This window comes from Leptonychotes weddellii, chromosome 6 (assembly GCF_054177405.1).
Source record: "Leptonychotes weddellii isolate Sample4059 chromosome 6, ASM5417740v2, whole genome shotgun sequence".
Classification (NCBI taxonomy): Eukaryota; Metazoa; Chordata; class Mammalia; order Carnivora; family Phocidae; genus Leptonychotes; species Leptonychotes weddellii.
The window spans coordinates 95,131,244-95,152,743 of record NC_138374.1 but is presented as its reverse complement, the minus strand read 5'-3'; the positions used below and the strand labels follow the sequence as shown (position 1 = coordinate 95,152,743).

The 21,500-nt window shown below is 36.4% G+C and overlaps 1 protein-coding gene across 6 annotated transcripts in view; it reads right to left on the bottom strand.

Moving 5' to 3' along the window:
- RALGPS2 (Ral GEF with PH domain and SH3 binding motif 2) overlaps positions 1-21,500 on the bottom strand; it is a 155,333-nt gene that overhangs the window by 81,820 nt on the left and 52,013 nt on the right. For 4 of the 6 annotated variants that reach the window (XM_081824673.1, XM_031029020.2, XM_031029019.2 and 1 more), the window contains exons 5-7: positions 14,197-14,280; positions 9,359-9,448; positions 3,880-3,972 (exon numbers count right to left, since the gene is read on the bottom strand). In XM_081824673.1, the coding sequence (XP_081680799.1) occupies positions 3,880-3,972; positions 9,359-9,448; positions 14,197-14,280 (267 nt within the window). The remainder of the gene's footprint in view (positions 1-3,879; positions 3,973-9,358; positions 9,449-14,196; positions 14,281-21,500) is intronic. The other 2 variants (XM_081824675.1, XM_081824674.1) reach the window with 2 other exon arrangements.

Sequence of the window (21,500 nt, the reverse complement as noted above, 5' to 3'; positions counted from 1 at the left end):
ATGACTTCAATGACTGGTTTCACCTTAAATTCATGACCAAAAATCTCAGTCATAAGGCCTACCATACCCAACCTACCGTGTTTCCCTAGTTAATTCATTCTCACACTCTTCTAAGATGACTTTCATCTGTTCTTCTTTCTTCAAACCTCTAACACCTCTCCCCCATCACTCTCAAATAATGACTCTGCTTTATAGATAAGAAACAAACATCAGAAGAATTTCTACAGAATCTCACCACATCTACCAACTTACCTGCATCTGTAACCAAATGCATCCCCTTCTCTACTGTTAACATGGATAAACTGTTCCTGCTCCACTATAGTACTGGATCAGTTCCCTCCTGCCTGATCAAGGGTATTGCTAGAGTAACTTCTTGCTCTACCATTTTTCCTTTCTATTAGGTCATTGCACCAGCATACAAACATACTGTCCTGGCTCTCATTTCCAAAAACAAAACAAAATGCCACAAATCTTTTGTCTTACATTCCCCTCTAGCTGCCAGATTTCTCTGCAGCACCTCAACCCCGCCCTTTATGACAAAATTCCTCAAATGCATTCTCTATACTTGCTGTCCTATTTTTTTCTCCACATTCTCTCAAATCCAATCAGTTTTCACTCCACCACTATACTGAAACCACTCTTGGCAAGGTTGCCAATCCTCTCCAACTGCCATATCCAATGGCCATCTCAAAGTTCTCACCTAATTCAACTTATTAGCAGCATCTGACACAGGTGATCACTCTTTCTTGAAACACTTTCATTACCTGACTGTGGAAAACTCCCACTGTGATATTTCCTCTGTTGATCCCTTATTTTTCCAATCTGTAAATCTTGGAGGCTTCCAGGGCTCTTCATCTGTACTTACGACTCAGGTGATCCTATCCAATCTCATGTTTTAAATACTATGTTTATGCTGATGATAAAAAAAAAAAAATACATCTCTAGCTCCAACTCCTCCCTTACTCCAACTCCTCCCTTAAACTTGTACACCTAACTCTGACCTTACAGTTGCACATGGATATTTATCAGCCAACTCAAACTTGGTATGTGTAAAAGAGAACCTCCCTGCCCACCACCAACACACTCCTTCCCTATAGTATCCCCAGAATATCAGTAAATAGTATCTCCCTTATCTGATTTGAGGTGACCTCTCTGGACTCATCTCCTACCATCAACTACTCCATAGCTTATTCCACTCTGTCAATACCGACCACCCTGCTATTCTTTGAAGGTTACCAGGGCCTTTGTATTGACTATCACCTCTGCTTGAAATTCTCTTCTCCCAGATCTCCACACAAATGCTTCTCTCAGTTCTTCCAGCTCTCTACCCAACTGTCACTTAACAGAGATTCTCTTACCATATACAGTTAATAATATGGGTTTGAACTAGGCAGGTCCATTTACACGTGAAGTTTTTACAGCACAGTACTGTAAATGCATAGTCTCTTCCTTATGACTTTCTTAATAACATTCTCTTTTCTCTATCTTACTTTATTGTAAGAATACAGTATATGATATACATAACATACAAAATACATGTTAATCAACTTTATGTTATTGGTAAGACTTCCAAGTCAGCAGTTGGCTATTAGTAGTTAAGTCTGGAGGGAGTCAAGTTTTATGCAGATTTTTGACTGTGCAGGGGGGTTGGCATCCCTAATCTCTGTGTTGTTCAAGGGTTGATTGTACTATATAAAATATTACCCTGTTTTCTCTTCTATCCCCTTTAATCTGCTTTATTTTTCAGAGCATTCATCAATATTTATGATATATCATTTATTTATTTACAGCTTATCTTTTCCCAGTAGAATGTTAGCTGCATAAGAATGGGACTTTGTATCATTTACTGCTGTATGCCAAGCAGTTAGTGCCTGGCACAGTATAGACTATTTTAAATTTAATATAATTTTAAATTTAATATAAACACTAAAGATTTTATTCAGATTAATAATGAAACTGTTACTAAATTAAAAATTCTTTTCCATGCAAATATATGAGGGAGACAACAAAAATATCTTCAAGGAAAATAAAAATTAACTTGAGGGAAATGTATCTCATTTCTAAACCACAAGATAAATCAGAGTATAATTCTTTTCCCTAAAATTTCAAAGATGGAATTCATTACTGTATATTTATAATCATTTCCATTCACCAGTGAAATTCAAATTTTAAGAAAAGAGAGAAAGGCCATCTTATTAAAAGGAATTTTTTTAAAGTAAGAAAACCCTTCACCCAGGTGCTTCTAAAATGCAAATAAAATATAAAGAGGATCATAAGCTCTTCCATATTAATGTCTTTCTTCTAATACAGAAAATCACCCTGGTTTTCATGAGAAACATCTGTCTCTTCAGATACGATGAAAAGGAAAAGCAATACTAGGCTAATTAAAAACAGTTATACTGGGGTGCCTGGGTGGCTCAGTTGGTTAAGCAGCTGCCTTCGGCTCGGGTCATGATCTCAGGGTCCTGGGATCAAGCCCCGCATCGGGCTCCCTGCTCAGCAGAGAGCCTGCTTCTCCCTTTCCCTCTGCCTGCCACTCTGCCTACTTGTGCTCTCTATCTCTGTCAAATAAACAAATAAAAAATATCTTTAAAAAAAAACAAAACAAAACAGTTATACTTTAGCCAAGAAAAAAAAGAAGCTTTTAAAAGTTAGTCATCTCTTTATCACAGGATCCCAAGAATATAGTAATCCTTTGTATAAAATGTATTAAAATCATTCCTCCTTAACACCAAAGAATACTATTAAATAAGAACAGATTTAGGGCGCCTGGGTGGCTCAGTTGGTTAAGCGACTGCCTTCAGCTCAGGTCATGATCCTGGAGTCCCTGGATCGAGTCCCGCATCGGGCTCCCTGCTCGGCGGGGAGCCTGCTTCTCCCTCTGACCCTCCCCCCTCTCATGTGCTCTCTCTCTCATTCTCTCTGTCTCAAATAAATAAATAAAATCTTTAAAAAAAAAAAAAGAACAGATTTAATCGGATATGAAATTTTACTTATATAAAATCTAAATGAAAAATACCTAGAGGGGCGCCTGGGTGGCTCAGTTGGTTAAGCAGCTGCCTTCAGCTCAGATCGTGATCCCAGAGTCCTGGGATCGAGCCCCGCATCAGGCTCCCTGCTCAGCCGGGAGCCTGCTTCTCCCTCTGCCTCTGCCTGCCGCTCTGCCTACTTATGCTTTCTCTCTCTGTCAAATAAATAAATAAAATCTTTAAAAAAAAAAAAAAAATACCTAGAAAGCTTGAGGCCAGTATCACATCACTCAAATATGGAAGTACACAGATTTGCAGAAGTCAAAATTCACACCCTGACTGACCTTGTCAAAGTGATAGAACCAAATACAATTAACATATATCAGAATGTGCAGCAACACTGCATAATCCCATGTTAACTACCCAATTTTTCATTATTCCTGAGGGGAAAAAAATCTAAGTTTACTGACTAAAAGATAATGAAAATCTAAATAAGTAAATATTCTGAAAGTTGCAATTTAGATGTTCTCCTTGAACTTTCCAAAAGCTTAATCTTTACAAGATTAAATGCAAAAAAACTGCATTAAATGCAAAAATAAAAATTACACTTCCCCATCAGTAAACATGAAATGCTATGTTGTCAAAGATGCTTATACAGATTCTACAAAAATGATTTCCTAAATGGCAAAACCCAAGTACCAAGCTATAATTTACCCCAAAATTACCTGACAAGTCTAGTGTAACACTTGAGAGAGGAAAAAGCAGGTTTCAAAAAAAAATAGAGTATAAACTAATTTAAAGGTCCTTATCTATTATAATATTAACCTTACTAAGAACTACAAAAGAAATAAATACATCTTTACTTCCAACAGGAAGTCTAACCCTTTCACTAACTGGGAAGATGACTTACCGCCCATGTTTTAGTCAACCTGAAGATTGGGGCACTCTGTAAGCCAGAAACCACTGCCATAAGTGCATGAAGGTTATTCAGCTCATACAGTTTCTGAAGATTTAAGAAAAAGGGGGAGGAGAGATAAAAAATAATGAGAATAAATATAAGAAAACTTTCGATTAACAAGTAAAATCTAGGCACTTAGTATTAGTAGTGTTCTAGTACTTCTCACCCTCATCAGCAAGATTCATCTTTAGAGTACCCATTATGTTTACAATAAGTTGATTTTAGCCCACAACAGAACTTCCACATTCTAACCTGGCATTGACCCCAAGCTCTGGGAACAAATCTACCTCTAGTTCAGTAATATATTAAGAAAACCAAAGTTATGGCTCAGTATCAAGTTTACCCAATATGATCATGCACCCCATTTTCTAGTAAGGAGTCTCCTTCCTTATACTGAAATACCAACCCCCTGCCTTATGATCCCAGTTTTAAGAAAGGGTCTGTGCCCAGGATCCTGATCTGGTTTTCTACTCAGTACCCTCATAATTCCAGGGTTAGGGTTCAAATCTGCTTTCCACAGTCCTTAATTCCCTTCTTCCTCCCACCCGAATCCTGATTCTCTGTTCTTCACTCATGTTGGGACATCCACTCGCTTCCCAATACTAGACCTTGCTTTTTACAGTCTCCTTGCAGGACTCCTACCTAACATTAGGCTCCATCAGTTTCCCAAGAGATCTACTTGATATTTATTTATTTATGTATTTATTGCTAATTTCCCAGATTTCCTCATAATACCAGATGCTTACATCTTAATGGTCCTATCTGAAAATCATTTAGAATGGTCCTTGCCCACCACCAAGAGACTCCAAGGCAAAAATGCCTGTTTTGAACATTAGAGCTAAGGAAAGAGGAGGGTTTCTGTTTCTCTGAAGAACTCTGACCAATATATCACCTTAGCTCAGGTCTCAAAGAATTCCCATAAAGTTTCAAGAAATATGAACTCAACAGACTCAATTTAAAAAAATGGAAAATGAAAAAACATAAGGAACCAAGAATTTACAGATGGAGAACAATATCAGTTATTGGCCTCAAATAAAATGAAGATTAAATATGAAGATATTATCTAGAATGCAACATAAAAGAGGTTTAAAAAATGTGAAAAAAGGTTGAGACATGAAACGTAGAGAAAAAAGGCCAACATTTATCTAGCTGGAGTTGCAGAAGAAGACGAAAAAAAGTAATGGTAGAAACAGTATCTGAGACATGATGGCTGATTATTTTCCTAGATTACTGAGAAGACATTAATTCCTAGGTTCAGGAAGCTCAAGGAATCCCAAGCAGAGTAAAAAACAAAAAACAAACACACAAAACTCTAAGTCTGGAATAGCATTTTTTTTTCCTAAAGATTTTCTTTTTTTGAGAGAGAGAGCAGGAGCAAGGGGGAGAGGGAGAAGCAGGCTTCCTGCTGAGCAGGGAGCCTGATGTGGGGCTTGATCCCAGGACCCTGAGATCACGACCTGAACTGAAGGCAGACGCTTAAACGACTGAGCCACCCAGGCACCACTGGAATAGCATTTTATAAGAACAAGGTGACATAAAGAGACTTCCAGGTTAAATAAAATAAAGATCACTTTAACAAAGGATTTTTAAAAATGGTGTCAGACCTCAACATCACTAATCATTAGGGAAATGCAAATCAAGGCCACAATGAGAGATCCTCTCATTTGGTCAGATTGGCTACTATCAAAAAAACCAAAAAAACAAAAAACCCCAAAATAACAAGCACTGGCAAGTATGTGGGGAAAACACTGCTCACACACTGCTGGTGGGACTATAAACTGATGCAGCCACTATGGAAAGCACTGTGGAGGTTCTTCAAAAATTTAAAAATAGAACTACCATATGATCCAGCAATTCTATTTTGGGTATTTATCCAAAGAAGATGAAAACACCAATTCAAAGAGATATATGCACCCCTATGTTCATTGCAGCATTATTTACAATAGCCGTTATTTACAATGGAAGCAACCCAGTGCCCACTGATATACAGACAAAGAAGATGTGGTATCTATGATACAATGCAGTCTTAGCCATAAAAAAAGAATGAAATCTTGCCATTTGTGATAACCTTGTTGGACATAGAAGGTATTATGCTAAGTGAAATAAATCAGAGAAAGACAAATACGGTATGATTTCACGTATATGTGGAATCTAAAAAACAAAACAAATGAACAAACAAAACAGAAACAGATTTATAGAAAATAAACTGTTGGTTATCAGAGGGAAAGGTTTGGGGGAGTGGATGAAACAGGCAAAGGCAATTAAGAGGTACAAACTTCCAGTTCTAAAGTAAGTAAGTCATGGAAATGTGACGTAAAAAAATATTATAATAATTTTGTATGGTAACTAGACTTATCGAGATAATTTCATAATGTATAAAAACACTGAATCACTATGATGTACACCCGAAACTAGCAGGATACTGTATGTCAATTATACCTCAATTAAAAAATGGTGCCAGAATTATTATTCATATGAAAAATATGAATAGTAATCCATAATCCATACATACATAAAAATTTATTCCACATGGATTAAATACTCAAGTACAAAAATCAAAGCTATAAAACTTTCTTAAATTAGGTATATTTAAATAAGACAAAATTAAAGATCAGTAAGTTTGACTACTAAAGAATAACTATATCAAAACATAACATGAAAAGTGGTAAGACAAGTCAAAAATAGAATGATGCATATGAAAACATGTAAAAGAGAACTAGCATCAAGAGTTAAATAAAAAACTCTTACAAAAATCAATAAAAGACCAACACCATAATATAAAATTGTTCAAAGATCCTGAACAGACATTTCAGGAGAGAAAACCTAAATGGCCAACACAGAAAAAAATGTTCATTCTCATCACATTCAATGAAAGTTATCTGTCATTTCTTTAAAGGTAATTTACCTGTTCTCTCTATATTTTAGTGCTTCAACCCCCACATGAGCACCTAGAGACTCCTACAAAGCAGTAGTGTTTATAACAACAAAAATTTCAAAACTATCCAAGCTAGAGTATATTGAAGAATTTGTGGTATATGCAAACAACAGAGCACTCTAAACAGAGATATACCCCGAAACCATTCAGAAACAGTGCTGAGTAAAAAAAAACCAAAGTTTTAAAAATATAAAAGTAATTCGGAAATGATTTAAACAAAATTGAAAAACATACAATATATGATTCAGAAACACACACATATATAAAACTATATAAGAAAAGCAAACAAAATTCTGGGCAATGGTTCCTTTTGTAGTGGGAGGGTAGGGGATCGCATATGAGGAGACCTATGGGAATTCAAAGAGGGCAGTGGGTACATGGATATCCACTTTATCATCCTTTTGATACCTTAAATCTACTTTATAAATTTTTTGTGTGTCTCTGTGATCAGTATTACGTATCAAACTTGATTTAGACTATGGTACCCAGTTATTTAATCAAACATTAATCTAGGTGTTGCTGTGGAGCCATTTTGTAGATATGGTTTACATCTATAATCAGTTGATTTTAATTAAAAGAGATTACACTTGATAATATGGTAGGCTGCATCTAATCAGCTAAAATGGCTTAAGAGACAAAAACTGAGAGAAGAGGGGCACCTGGGTGGCTCAGTTGGTTAAGCGACTGCCTTCAGCTCAGGTCATGATCCCAGAGTCCCGTGATCAAGTCCCACATTGGGCTCCCTGCTCAGTGGGGAGTCTGCTTCTCCCTCTGACCCTCCCCCCTCTCATGCTCTCTCTTAAATAAATAAATGCAAATCTTAAAAAAAAAAAAAACAAACAAAAACTGAGAGAAGAAATTCTGCCTCAAGACTGCACCTCCAATTCCAGCCTGAGTTTCTAGATTGTCCACCTGCCCTACAATCGATTTCACACTAGCCAGCCCCTTCCCCCAACTACTGGAGCCAATTCCTTAATTTTCTTTATATAGTTTATATATATGTGTATTTATACTCTCACTCTAGAGAACCCTAACTCATACAATCTACTAAAAGAAGAAAAAGACCTGCCCGTTTTATACAGACTGAATACAGAAGGCAGAGAGGCAGAATAGAAGGATTTAAGAGACGGTACACAACAAAAAAGGTTATGAACTTAGGGCTTGGGACGAAAGCAACCACTGTCAAAAATAACTTAGAGTCTGAACTGGAATTAAATGATTACTTGATGAGGAGGATAACAGCAAGCCTGAAAGGCGGAATTTGGTTTCTTTTTTCTTTTTTTAAGATTATTTATTTGACAGAGAGAGACAGCGAGAGAGGGAACACAAGCAGGGGGAGTAGGAGAGGGAGAAGCAGGCTTCCCACTGAGCAGGGAGCCCGATGCGGGGCTCGATCCCAGGACCCTGGGATCATGACCTGAGCCGAAGGCAGACGCTTAACGACTGAGCCACCCAGGCGCCCCTAGAATTTGGTGGTTTTGAATGGAATGTGCAAAGCATAAAAATACCAGGAAAAAATAAAACAAATTCAGACTTTATGGAGAAAAGACATGAATTTGTTAGCAAAACCCAATATTTATCAAACATATCACAGAGAACGTTTTAAAAGTTTTATGACACTGCCACAAAATATCATATTTACAAAGCTAGCTCTGCCACCTAGTGCCACAGAATGCTAGAATACAATTGTTCCCAGGTGCTCAAGGAAAATATTTTACAACTCACAGCAATCACAATTTTATAATAATTACAGTAATTTAAAACTGTAAAAAAGGTATTCTTATTTTAATCCACTTTCATTCGGATGTGAGGTAAGTTATGTATTTATTACAAGAATAATGAAGAATGTGGCTACAATTATACTACCTTTTAGTGAACTTAACGTAAATTTGGAGTTATGAGTTTTAATAAATTATTGGTATCCTCCTGTGAAATGCCCTGTTCACCCCCTCCTCTCTAAATTCTGACCATCCTTGAAATCCATGTTCCTTTTCTCTTGCTGCATTTATTATCCATGCCATACAACAACTACTCAGTTAACATATTTTGTTAATATCCTCTTTATATTATTCTCTTACAAATAAAGTCTTCTCATTCTCCACATGGTTGGCAGTGATGTATTTCAAAAGCAAATAACTGATACGTATTTTCCTACTTAATCCTGTAAGGCTTTCCCAATTACGTGCACAAGAGTCCAATATTTTGTAACTGTCATACTTCACCATAATCTGATCTCTGCCTACTTATCCAGTCAAATAAATAATATAATCCAGCTACTCTGAGAGAGGGAGGAAAGATGTAAAAGGGAGGAAGATAGGAGGAATAAAGAAAAGGCAAAGAAAACAGGCACCCAATTGAAAAAATTGACATACTAATCAATAGGCCTTATTTTCCAGGGTCAATAAATAATAAATAAGGTGTCACAGGCAAACATTTTCTCACAAACAGTGCTGAATGGTTGGGACTCTCAAAAAATAAAAACAAAAGTTTTCTTACCTTAGCAGTTTTAATATAGTGGCTCAACACTTCTGCTCTGATTTTTAATGTCTGAGCATGAAGAATTTCTCTAACAACCCAAAAGCTTACCTGCAAATAAAAATGAAAAATAGTTGAATGGCAAGATTCTTCACTCACTAGGATCCAATTAATGACAGGAACTACTTGATGAACTACCTATAGCTGGTTAATAAACCATACTTTCTCTTTCCCAGCACACCCCCCCAATTGGATATATACCCAATCTTTGGATGTTGCATACACTTCATATATGTACGATATGTATATGCACAGAGACAGATATAGATATGTGTGTACATACACAAAAACATCACTATGATTTTTGATTTGTAAAAGCAAACAGAAGTTTTGAAGGAAAAGAGCTAACAGAAGAATGCAATAAAACCAGAGTGATACAACAAGAACACTATACCAATACGTGTGATTTTGCTGTATTCTGAAACACCGTGGCAGATTAGATATGCTTTAAGAGCAGACATTATAAAATATGCTACTTATAGCATACTTTTCCTGTGGCTGTGTAATCCCACATTGCCATTTATTTACACTAAGCAAAATCGTAAGTGTGAAGAATCCCAAGTGTTTCTTGGTATGAATAAAATGAAATATCATAAAGAAAAACGTATCTAAGTCATTCTAAAATTAAACTAAGACTGTATTTTAAAAATCATGTAATGCATTCCCTAATTCATAAACCATATTCATAATTTCTTTCAAGACATTAAAAATCATTCATCAGAAGGCACACTAGATCTATCTATCACACTACTAAAATGCTCTATCTACTCTGATGAAAGTAGTTTGCTTACCATATGATATAATGTAACATTTTTAATTCATTTACTATGATAAGAAAATCAAAGCACTATCAGTTGGCTTAAACTTCTAAATCTAAAAACAGTGTATTAGTTAAGAAATGACAGTGCAAAAGATAGCGCCTTGCCTCACATTTCGTCTCCCTGTTTTAGTGAAACATTTCATCAATAAAATGCCAAAATGTACATATTTTGTATATATTTTACAAAGGTATATATGTAAATATAAAATGTATATATTTTACAAAACCATCTTCCTATCCGTTACTATATCTGGGCTACTAATGGCAATTATTATCCCTGATTCTGATAAAGTTTACTTCTAAAATATATCAAAAGCTATACTTTAGATATTTGATCAACAACCATAGCCAATATTACCCGTGAACTCAATCTAAACTGCATGATCGCTGACTTTATTAAATTTAATGTGAGACAAATTTTAAGACAAATACCATCAACATGGCCCAAAAGTTCTTGTCATTCTTTTCACTGAAAGTCATCTGGACAGGTTTGTGACTGCTTTGATAAACAGAAGATGAACGAAATTGATGCTAACTTCCAGGACAAGGTCATAAAAGAGCACGCAGCCCCTGCCTTGATTGCTGGAACATTGTGTCTGAGATTCCTGAACTACCACGTAAGAAGTCCAATCACCATGCTGGAAAGGCTAAGTGTAGGTGCTCCCCAGTTGACAGTCCTAGCTAAAGCCAACCATACCTGAGAATACTGATCCAGAATGACCGACACTAAGATACACTTCAATAAAATTACTGGGGAAAAAAAACCTGTCGGCCATAGAGACAAAAAGATACGGTAATTTTTAAGGAAAATAAAATGTAATTATCATCAGACTTTTCAACAGCAACACTGTCAGGAAAAAAAATGGATTAATATCAAGAAAGGAAAATTTTATACAGAGGAGAGGAAAATTTGTCAGCATTCAAGAATTCGGGCATTACTGTTTTAATGAGCCCTTCCTGAGTATTGTAACAGAGAACGAGCTTCAGGCAACCAAACAGCCTAGAGAAACACCAACATAAGGATGGTACTTTAAGGAGGGTTAGAAAGAGAGTACGTTATATAATGCCGATATGCTCAGACAATATATAGTGCAATTATAAAAAACAGAACATCTGCAAAACATCTGTTTATAACATTATTGGTATTAGTATTATTATTCTGAGTCTGTTGTTTGTTATGTAGGATAAAGCAAATGAGTATATGATAGGGTATTGTATCATGTCCTATGTCCCTTGAAAACCAGAATTCTGGGTGTGGAAGAAAGAACATATGGATGTAATACAGAAGAGTTGGAAGTAAAACTCTGGTCCTGAATTCGAATTAGAAGTATCAATATGAACTCATGAGATGCTTTATCTTTAAATAGTTGTATGTGTATGTGTATAACACACAGATATCCTAGGTATCTCTGCTGAAAAAGGCATAGAAATTGTCATTCTGATAGCAATGAGCATTCCTAGCATTCAGGTCCACTTCCCCCCATAAGAAACCAGGACTTATTAAAGAAATGTTGATTCCAGGTGGGTGACAGGTAATGGAGCAAATGAACCCGAAACATCTTTGTATACCAGATGGCAAGGGAACTATTCGAGACGACTAGGGTTGTGACAAAGGACATGAATGCCAACTTGCATAGACTTCCACTGGCCAAAGATGGAACAATATTCGTCTCAATAAAGATAATAACCACAATGGGTTGAAACACATCATATGCATCTAAATTTATGAGTTCATAATGGTATTAAAAAATAAAAAACTACTTGGTCACTATTAGAGGAACACCAATTCATTATCTTCAAAATTATTAAATAAAGGGAAGGATCAAACATTCATCCTTCCTTGCTTATAGGTAATGAACCTCTGGGCAAGCAAATACCAGATGAGGGAAAATGTCTCTTTATAAAAGCATTTCAAGGGGCGCCTGGGTGGTTCAGTCAGTTAATCATCTGCCTTCGGCTCAGGTCATGGTCCCGGGGTCCTGGGATCGAGCAGCACATCAAGCCCGCATCAGGCTCCCTGATCAGGGAGCGGTCTGCTTCTCCCTCTCCCTCTGTCCCTTCCCCCCCTCACCGCTCGTACCTGCTCTCGCAAATAAATAAAATCTTAAAAAAAAAATAATAATGGTGCAGATAGATTTCTTGTAATAGACTCTAATTTCTTTTATAATCTGCTATTTCAAATCTTCTATGACCCTACTAGGAGAAATTAATAGAGTAATGGAGCAACTCAGTAAGATTATAGGATCAATTGTAATCTGGAATAAGGATATAAGCTTTTGGTACAATGTGGCATATTTGACTCTGACAACTTTTTGGCTTATTTAAGAATAATATGCTGGAATAAGGATAAAAGCTTTTGGTACAATGTGGCGTATCTGACTCTGACAACTTATTGGCTTATTTAAAAATAATATGCTTAAAATCTAAAGTCAAATTTGTGAATATTATAACAATGTTTTTGTATGGTAAAAAAATTTTACTGTGATGAAAAATTCTGACCAACTCAGAAAAATTTTGAATATATAACTATATAACTTGAATATAAAATTCAGTGAAAGACATGCTTGCCCTATATCTCTATTTTAATGGTTTAATCTTATTTTTAAAAACTTTGATCTACTTCATTTTGGGGAATACAGTGAACCAAATAACCTGAGAAACTGTTTATATAAAAGCCTAGAAATGTTGGGTTAAAGACAACAAACTCTTTTTTAAAAAAACATGTGGCTAACTTGAAAGAAAGGATTTCCCCTACAGGCAGGGGGGGAAAAAAAAGGAGGAGGAAACAAAAGCAAAGCAGTGGTTAAAAGAAAGGGCACTGCAGCTGCCCATGGAGGATTTTCTCTCAGTGACATAGGGGCTCAGGATTTAATACTCCTCCCAAGATATATACAAGTCGCCCAACTCTCTTCTACCACCACTATGTCTATCTAAGGGATTGTCAAAGTGCTATAATCTTGGTGAAAATGGAGGCTAAAACAATTCACTTACTGGCAGGGGAAGACAAATACAGGAGATGGAGAAAAATAAGTTTTTCATAAGAATTTGTAACGAGCCCTTAAGTGGATTTCGAGTTTAAATTTTCACTATAGCAAAGTATGGATGTTCCTAACCAAAACTTATGAAAAACTGAACTAAGTCATTATAGCCCTTGGTACCAGCAAAAGCAAACAAAAGCATTTCAGAAGAGATATACCCTCAATCTAGGCAGCAGCAGAAGTCCCACAGATAAAGCACACATAAAGCTTAAATGAATATGAGCTCTCAATCTAAAATTATAAAATGCTTAAGAAAACAAACCATTTTGTGTAAGGATCAGCAGACATAACACAGAATTAGAACTCCAAGGTCTTCAGATAATAACACAGAAATTACAAAATAAAATGTTGAAAATGATTTAAGAAATATTAAAAATGACACTAGTGTAAAAGCACACAGATTTGAAACAGATGTGACCCATCTATAAGAGAATTAGTGAACTGAAATATAGATCTGAAGAAACCATGCAGAATGGTTTAAGGAAATAGATATAAAATATGAAAGGTTAACATACAAGTAGAAAAGAGTATCAAGCCCCAACAAATTTCCAAAAGAAATTACAGAAGGAAAAAAAATAGAGATCATGCAGAGAGACAACATTTGAAGAGATAGTGGCTTAAAATATTCCAACATTGATGTGAAAAGTTAAACTACTTCTTAATGAAAATACATTAAGAAGGGGCGCCTGGGTGGCTCAGTCGTTAAGCGTCTGCCTTCGGCTCAGGTCATGATCCCAGGATTCTGGAATCGAGCCCCGCATCGGGCTCCCTGCTCAGTGGGAAGCCGGCTTCTCCCTCTCCCACTCCCCCTGCTTGTGTTCCCTCTCTTGCTGTGTCTCTCTGTCAAATAAATAAAATCTTTAAAAAAAAAAAAAAAAAGAAAATACATTAAGGAACTGAATTTCAGAAACTAAATTATCAAGATTTTATAAGCAACTCACATGATTAAATCTTCTTGTGAAGGCAACGGCATTTGGTGCAGAACTATATTTTTCTTTTTTATTCCATCCACAACTTGAAAGCTCCTGAAAAAAATGAGTAAAAATAAATTTGATGAAATAGCCCAGTCTTCTTGTTATAGTAAGGGTTTTAAAACATAAAAGACAATTGTGTCCTTTCCTAGAGCCATTTTACTTAACACGAACATATCTAATACTATAACCATTTAGTTAAATCACAAAAACAAATTCTACTAGCAGAATATAAGAGGGAAAATTACTTGTCTCTGAGAATATAGATAACTAGACTTACATTCTACAAGGAGATTGGTGGATTCTTTTTTGAAGAGATTTGAATCCCAAGAGGAAGGACCCACAGATAATGAAAGTTGAGCTTTCTACAATGTATAGTGAAGCCTAGTAGTTGTCAAGCCCCATTCAGTTACTCAGAGCTTCCAATTAGCTTCCCAGTACCTCACTCTTTGAGCTGACAGCCAACCACCCCAGATATGTGACGAAACTTCTAATAAAAGAGTTCTTGATACCCCGCAAGGTCTGTCAATAGAATTCAAAGGGCTTAATAAACTTGGATGTCAAAAAATTAAATTTTTATTTTATACTAACCTCTGATACGACATTCCTTTTAATTATAAATGTAGAGTACAGACTACAGAAGAGTTAGCAATACATGTGACTTTGTCACTGATAAAAAATTTTCATATCACATTACAGTTGGTACAGATAGCCCAAAAACATCATTATACTCATCACTAGTTTGAAATTATGAGCTCATCATCTCTGGATCTTAATGTGTTAATAAAGAAGCACATATATACTGCTATGTGACAGTTATAAAAATATGTTGAGAAGTGTATTTTAACAGAATTGATTTCCTTTGATTTTAAAGGGGTTCAGCTCCATAGGCTTTGTTCAGGTGCCAAAGGGTTCCAAGGTTCAAAACAGGTTAAGAACCCTGCTGTAATGCAATAACCACCACCAGAAAGAGACAGAATCTATCTGAGGAAATTGAGTTAGGGCAAAAAGCAAACAAACAACTGAGAAAAGAAAAACTCATACAATTATTACTCTCAGATAGATGAGGATATTGCTCCCATTAGGCAAAAACAGGAGGATATGTTTAGAGAACAAAACAGAGCTTTTGGAAAGGAAAACACAGTAAGAGAGATTTAAAAAACCAACATAAGAGTTGTGAGATAAAGGTGATAAAAATCTTTTAAAAAATAAACTCAAGGGCGCCTGGGTGGCTCAGTCGTTAAGCGTCTGCCTTCGGCTCAGGTCATGATCCCAGGGTCCTGGGATCGAGTCCCACATCGGGCTCCTTGCTCGGCAGGAAGCCTGCTTCTCCCTCTCCCACTCCCCCTGCTTGTGTTCCTGCTCTCGCTATCTCTCTCTCTGTCAAATAAATAAATAAAAATCTTTAAAAAAAAAAATCAAAATAGGAGTCAAAATATTATGTTAATTGGAGTCCACTAGACTCAATGTCTGCATAACAACAAGAATTTTAAGGGAGTACTGAGAAAAATAACTTATCAAAAAAATTTTTTTAAATGCCCTTAGAACTTTAAGGGCAAGAAAAGACCTATCTCGTGCCCTTTATAATGGAGTAAATTAAAAAACCCCTCAAAACCAAGGCCCAGCATCAGAAAGTTTAGAGCATTAGAGACCAAGAGATTATAAACCTGTAAGATTCAGGGGCGCATGGGTGGCTCAGTCGTTAAGCATCTGCCTTCGGCTCAGGTCTGACATCCCAAGGTCCTGGGATCGAGCCCTGCATCGGGCTCCCTGCTCCATGGGAAGCCTGCTTCTCCCTCTCCCACTCCCCCTGCTTCTGTTCCCTCTCTCACTGTGACTCTCTCTGTCAAATAAATAAAATCTTAAAAAAAAAAAAAATCTGTAAGATTCAAAAACAAAAATAGATCTCAGGCAGAAAAAAGGGATCAAAGGCATCGATACCTCAAGAGTAACACACTGAAAGTCAAAGACAACTGAAATAATGTCTTCAAAATCCTAGAATTCTGTGTCCAACAAATATATGAATTAAGTATAAAAATATATTGCAGAGATTTTCAAACATGAAAGTCTCAGAGAATTTGTCTTCTATGCACCTATTCTCAGAGAGCCAGCAGAATATGTGGTTCCTCAAAACAAACTAGCAAACTAAGAAAAAGGAAGACACGTGATCCAGGAAACTGAGTAACCAACATACAAAGAAAATACTATGAATACCCAGATTAACAGTAAAGGGACATCCTGGGACACAACTGTGAGCAGAGCTTAAGAACAATAGTTCAGATATTAACTAGCAAGAGGACAGAAATTCCAAGAGGGGTGCCTCTCATAGATGAACTCTATTCTAACAGTTTGAACACACACACTGATAAGGCATTCACTATATTTACCACTAGCAGAAACATTAGTGACCAGTACAGAGAAACTTTAAGTAAGTTATTAGCTCAAGGAAAACAAAATTTAAGTAAGTAATCATGGCTCGATTGTAAAGCATGGTTGAGGCATGATTACTTATTCATGTTAAAATTACAACATAACTACATGCGAAAAAGAGGCGAAGTGAATTGTGTAAATGTCAGGGGAAGAGAATATAAGAGTAAAATCATTTTCTACGGTACAGAGAGTCAATAAATCATATCTAAAATTTTAAAAATTATAAACGATAGGCATTTAGATGCATTATTTGAAAACTGAACTTAAATTCCTCCAAAGAGGAATAGCTAAGACACTGGATGGGTGTGGGGCTCAAGGGCGGGGCTGGTAGAAATACGTGACTTCTTTAATGGGATGTATTCCTATCTTCCATAAAATTTAAAAATATAAACAAAAAGAAACGGACTAAGGGGAAAAAGGAGGAAACAGTTATTATGATGATACAATACTCCAAAAACACAGGTACTGTTCCCTTGACTGGGGTGATGTCAGTGAATACTGAAAAAAGTGGTAGATTCACGGTATTTTGGAGGCAGCCAAGACTTGGTCAAAAACTGGATCCACACATCGTAAGCTAAGAATGAGGTATCCAGAGGTACTCAGATTCCCTCTTCTGGCCTGAGTAATTGAGATGGAGAATACTGAGGGAGGAAACAGCAATTACTGCTTCAACACGGTGGATAAGCACTAAATGCTCTGAAGATATCAATTACTGGGGTGCCTGGGTGGCTCAGTCGTTAAGCGTCTGCCTTCGGCTCAGGTCATGATCACAGGGTCCTGGGATCGAGCCCCGCATTGGGCTCCCTGCTCCGCGGGAAGCCTGCTTCTCCCTCTCCCACTCCCCCTGCTTGTGTTCCCTCTCTCGCTGTGTCTCTCTCTGTCAAATAAATAAATAAAATCTTTAAAAAAAAAAAAAAGATATCAATTACTAACTTTTTTAAAACCAAAAGCTAGATTACAACCTTCAGATCTGAAATTACTGAAGGAAAGTATAAAACAACAGAAGCAATGCCACAGTTACTGAGCCTACGTGTTCATTTCACATTACCTCCCTGTTTAGACAGAAAATAGTGACAGACATTACATGAATGTAAAAATGACATAACTATATTAAAAACATCCAACTGCTAGAAAATATTTTTGTTCTAAAAATATAAATACTATTAATATATATTAATATAACTATATAAAGATGGCATATTTTAGGACAAATTCCTAGGATTAAATCTATAAATATTGAAATTGTTTTTAACCAATTAATATTATTTCCAAATTTATACTAATGCCATGATCAAAGTGTCTGTGTCAAACTGATATTATACCTATCAAACTACTCAATGTAGCCATTTGATGGAGTTCAAACTAAATAATGAACTTTACACATAAAGTGAATTTCACTTTCCTGTTAGAAGGCTACACTCTAATGAATATCCTTGCACCTTTTCTGACATTTCTGATCATTTCCTAAAAATACAGTCTTAAAAGTAAAATCACTAGGTCAAGAGGATGAACCTCTTCAAGGCTTTGATACCTGTCAAATTGCCCTCCTGAAATACAGGGTCATTTATACTACTACTAGCGAGTGTCACTTTCCTAAAAGTCTTACTGAATCTGGGTGTATTTATTCCCTTTCCATATATCATTGCTTTAATTTCCCCAACTGTAAGAGTAATTATGTTTGTTAAAAGGAGAGAATAGGGAGGGTGGGGCCATGAATCAACTATAAACCCACCACGGAGAGAAAATCTATGAAAACACACCTTCCCAATCTTCTTTATGTGCGTATGGGGGCCTGGTTTTTCTTGTTCAAAGTAGCCGATACTTTTACTTTCCTCTTTGTGTGATTTAATCTTCTGGTTTATGCTTAAAAAGGCCTTCTCAGCCTGAGAACCGTTGTCTTAACAGTAGCAGTAAAAGTAAGAGTTAACACTAACACAGAGATTACTGTGTGCCAGGCACTGGTCTAAGTGCTTTATACATATCAACTCCTTTGAACCTATCTTCATCATTATTATAAATTATGATAAACAAGGAACCCAGATAAAAGTATCAGTGAATTACGGCTTTATTTTTTTTACACTAAAAACTTCCAAATGCTTTTCTGACTCCTCAAATAAAAAAATGATAAAAATGGATAAAAATTTGAATAAAAAATTCATCCAATTCTTAGAACATTTCAACATCATTAACTTAATGAAAAAATGCTTTGTCCCTTTAACAAAACTCTCTTGGAAGCTGACAGAAAGGAGGTGGGGATGAATGAATCTATGGTCACATCAGTTGGGAGCAAATGGATGAAAATTCCACTGGAGCCCTCCATTTTAAAGAAATTTGTAACTGGAAAATGTGAAGACACAAGCAGGTTCTTTAAAACCTCTTAAGACAGTAGCTTCTGCTTCAGAAAACATTTCCCCTTTGAGACGATGCTGTATTACTAGCCCATCTAATACAACAATAAACTATAATGATGGAGAGCAGATTAGTGGTTGTAGGAGTTAAGGATGGTGGGGAGTGGGTAGGAGTGGGACTGGTTGACTACAGAGGGCTAACACAAGGGAGAGAGATCTCTGTGGTATTGCAATAGTTCTGTATTTTGACTGAGGTGATGGTTAGACAAAACTACACATAGAAAAAAATGTTACACAACTATACAGATATGTGTTGTACAAATGTCCTTCCCTGGTTGGCTACTGTACCATACTTATGTAGATGTAGCTTCTAGGGGAAACTGGGTGAAGGGTAAGTGGGACCTCTCCGCAATATTTTTGCAACTTCCTATGAATCTATAATTATCCCTGTACTATTTTTTGCAAGTTCCAGTGAATCTGTAATTACCTCAAAATAAAAAGTTAAACAACAACAATAAAAATCCATTTAATGAATTATGGAGGTGAAATTGCATTGGGACTCCAGGAACTCACTCACTAGTTTCTTCTTTTTTTTGCAAGTTCCAGTGAATCTGTAATTACCTCAAAATAAAAAGTTAAACAACAACAATAAAAATCCATTTAATGAATTATGGAGCTGAAATTGCATTGGGACTCCAGGAACTCACTCACTAGTTTCTTCTTATACTCTGACATGCATTTATATTAGCTAGCCTTAGAAGAATTTTGCCCTGCCCTACCTCCACCTCTCAACGGCCACTGAACTTCTCCGTGAGGAAAAAAAAAAAATTGCTTTTCCCCTTGTCTCTGTCTCTTTTTGTCTCAGACTCCAGGATCTTCCTCCAGGAAACACTATAAATGATCTGAGAAATAAATTCTCCCACCAGTGGTACCTTTTTTTTTTTTTTTAAAGATTTTATTTATTTATTTTACAGAGAGAGAGACAGCATAAGCAGGGGGAGCAGCAGGCAGAGGGAGAGGGAGAAGCAGACTTCCCGCTAAGCAAGGAACCCGATGTGGGGCTCGATCCCAGGACCCTGGGATCATGACCAGAGCCCAATGCAGTTGCTTAACCAACTGAGCCCCCCACCAGTGGTATCTTGCATTTGACAGCATATCAGCCTAGTCAAGGGTTATTCTATACTAAAACATCTCCTATGAACACCAAAAAGTAAGCTTCGTGATCAAAGGGTGTTTTTTTAAGAGTCTGATTTAAGAATAGGACGGATTTAAGTACACTATGTAAGTAAGCCTCTATTTTAGCAAAGGCTAAACTACAACAGCCTTGATACCTCTTAAATCTTGTTCAAATGGATTTACAATTTTAAAATCAGGCAGTAAAAAGAAATCTAACAGCAACTCACAGATATAAAGGCAATTTTTAAATGGTCATTGAAAGTATATCTGAAAGAACATTCATGGGCTCATTCTGAGCCATGAAACTGTCGAGCCCGATTTTCCACTGAGTTCATTTTGGAAGCACGTGGGGAGCAAACACCACAACTGATGACCACCTACCCTATGAAAGAATTACTGAATTTCACAGGAGCCACGGCTTCTCTTATGTCTCTTGTAGGTTTGTTCTGTAAAGTCAAATTCTTGCTCTAAATTTCATCTTGTAGGTTCCAACACTCTTAAAAGGACTGCTCTAAGGGTGATGTTGTAGGGATACCTAAAGATAGAAGAAGAGAAAAGGCCAATATAGACCAGCATGTAGACAGAGACTGAGAGAAGAAAAGATAAAGTGATGGAATCTAAAGACTGCAGGGGGGTGGGAGGGAGGGGTAGTGCTCACAAGAAGACAATTTTTTTTTTTAATTGAAGTATAGTTGACACACAGAAGAAGATAATTATTGTTAAGGTACTCTTATGCTCAAAAAATGCTAAACTTTAAAGAGATATGGTATCTCCATTAGCATTCAGCCTATATGGCTATTTAGAAAGAAGTCTCACCCCAGATGATGTGCTCATTATGATTCCTGTATTTTTAATCAACAGAATGAAGTTCTGAAACTATAAAACTTCAATGTGTTATGTTAAATCAAAAATATCACTTCTCTTTTCTAATGTACTCACATCCCGTTCCCCCGCACCCTCCTCCTGACACCCTGAAGCTGCCCCCAGAATGAGAGCAGAGATAGATGCAGGGGCTGTCTTCTGCCGAGAGACACCTACTCTCTAACCAACAACATTCCTCTTTACTTCTCTGGTTTTATTCTAAGCCTAACCTTGCTACATAGGAAGTTCATGGTGATGAGCAGCAATAATATAACATACAAAACAGTTTGCACCTTGCTTCTAACAGAAAATTCCAAGTCTTTCATGTCTTCTTTGCTTTCTTCAAACCTCTCACCATATTCATGAATTGTTTACATTTTAATTCTAATGCAAATGATAATTTTCATTAAAACAAACATAGAATTATGGTATTCCTGATTTTGGAACTTTGGAAGTTGC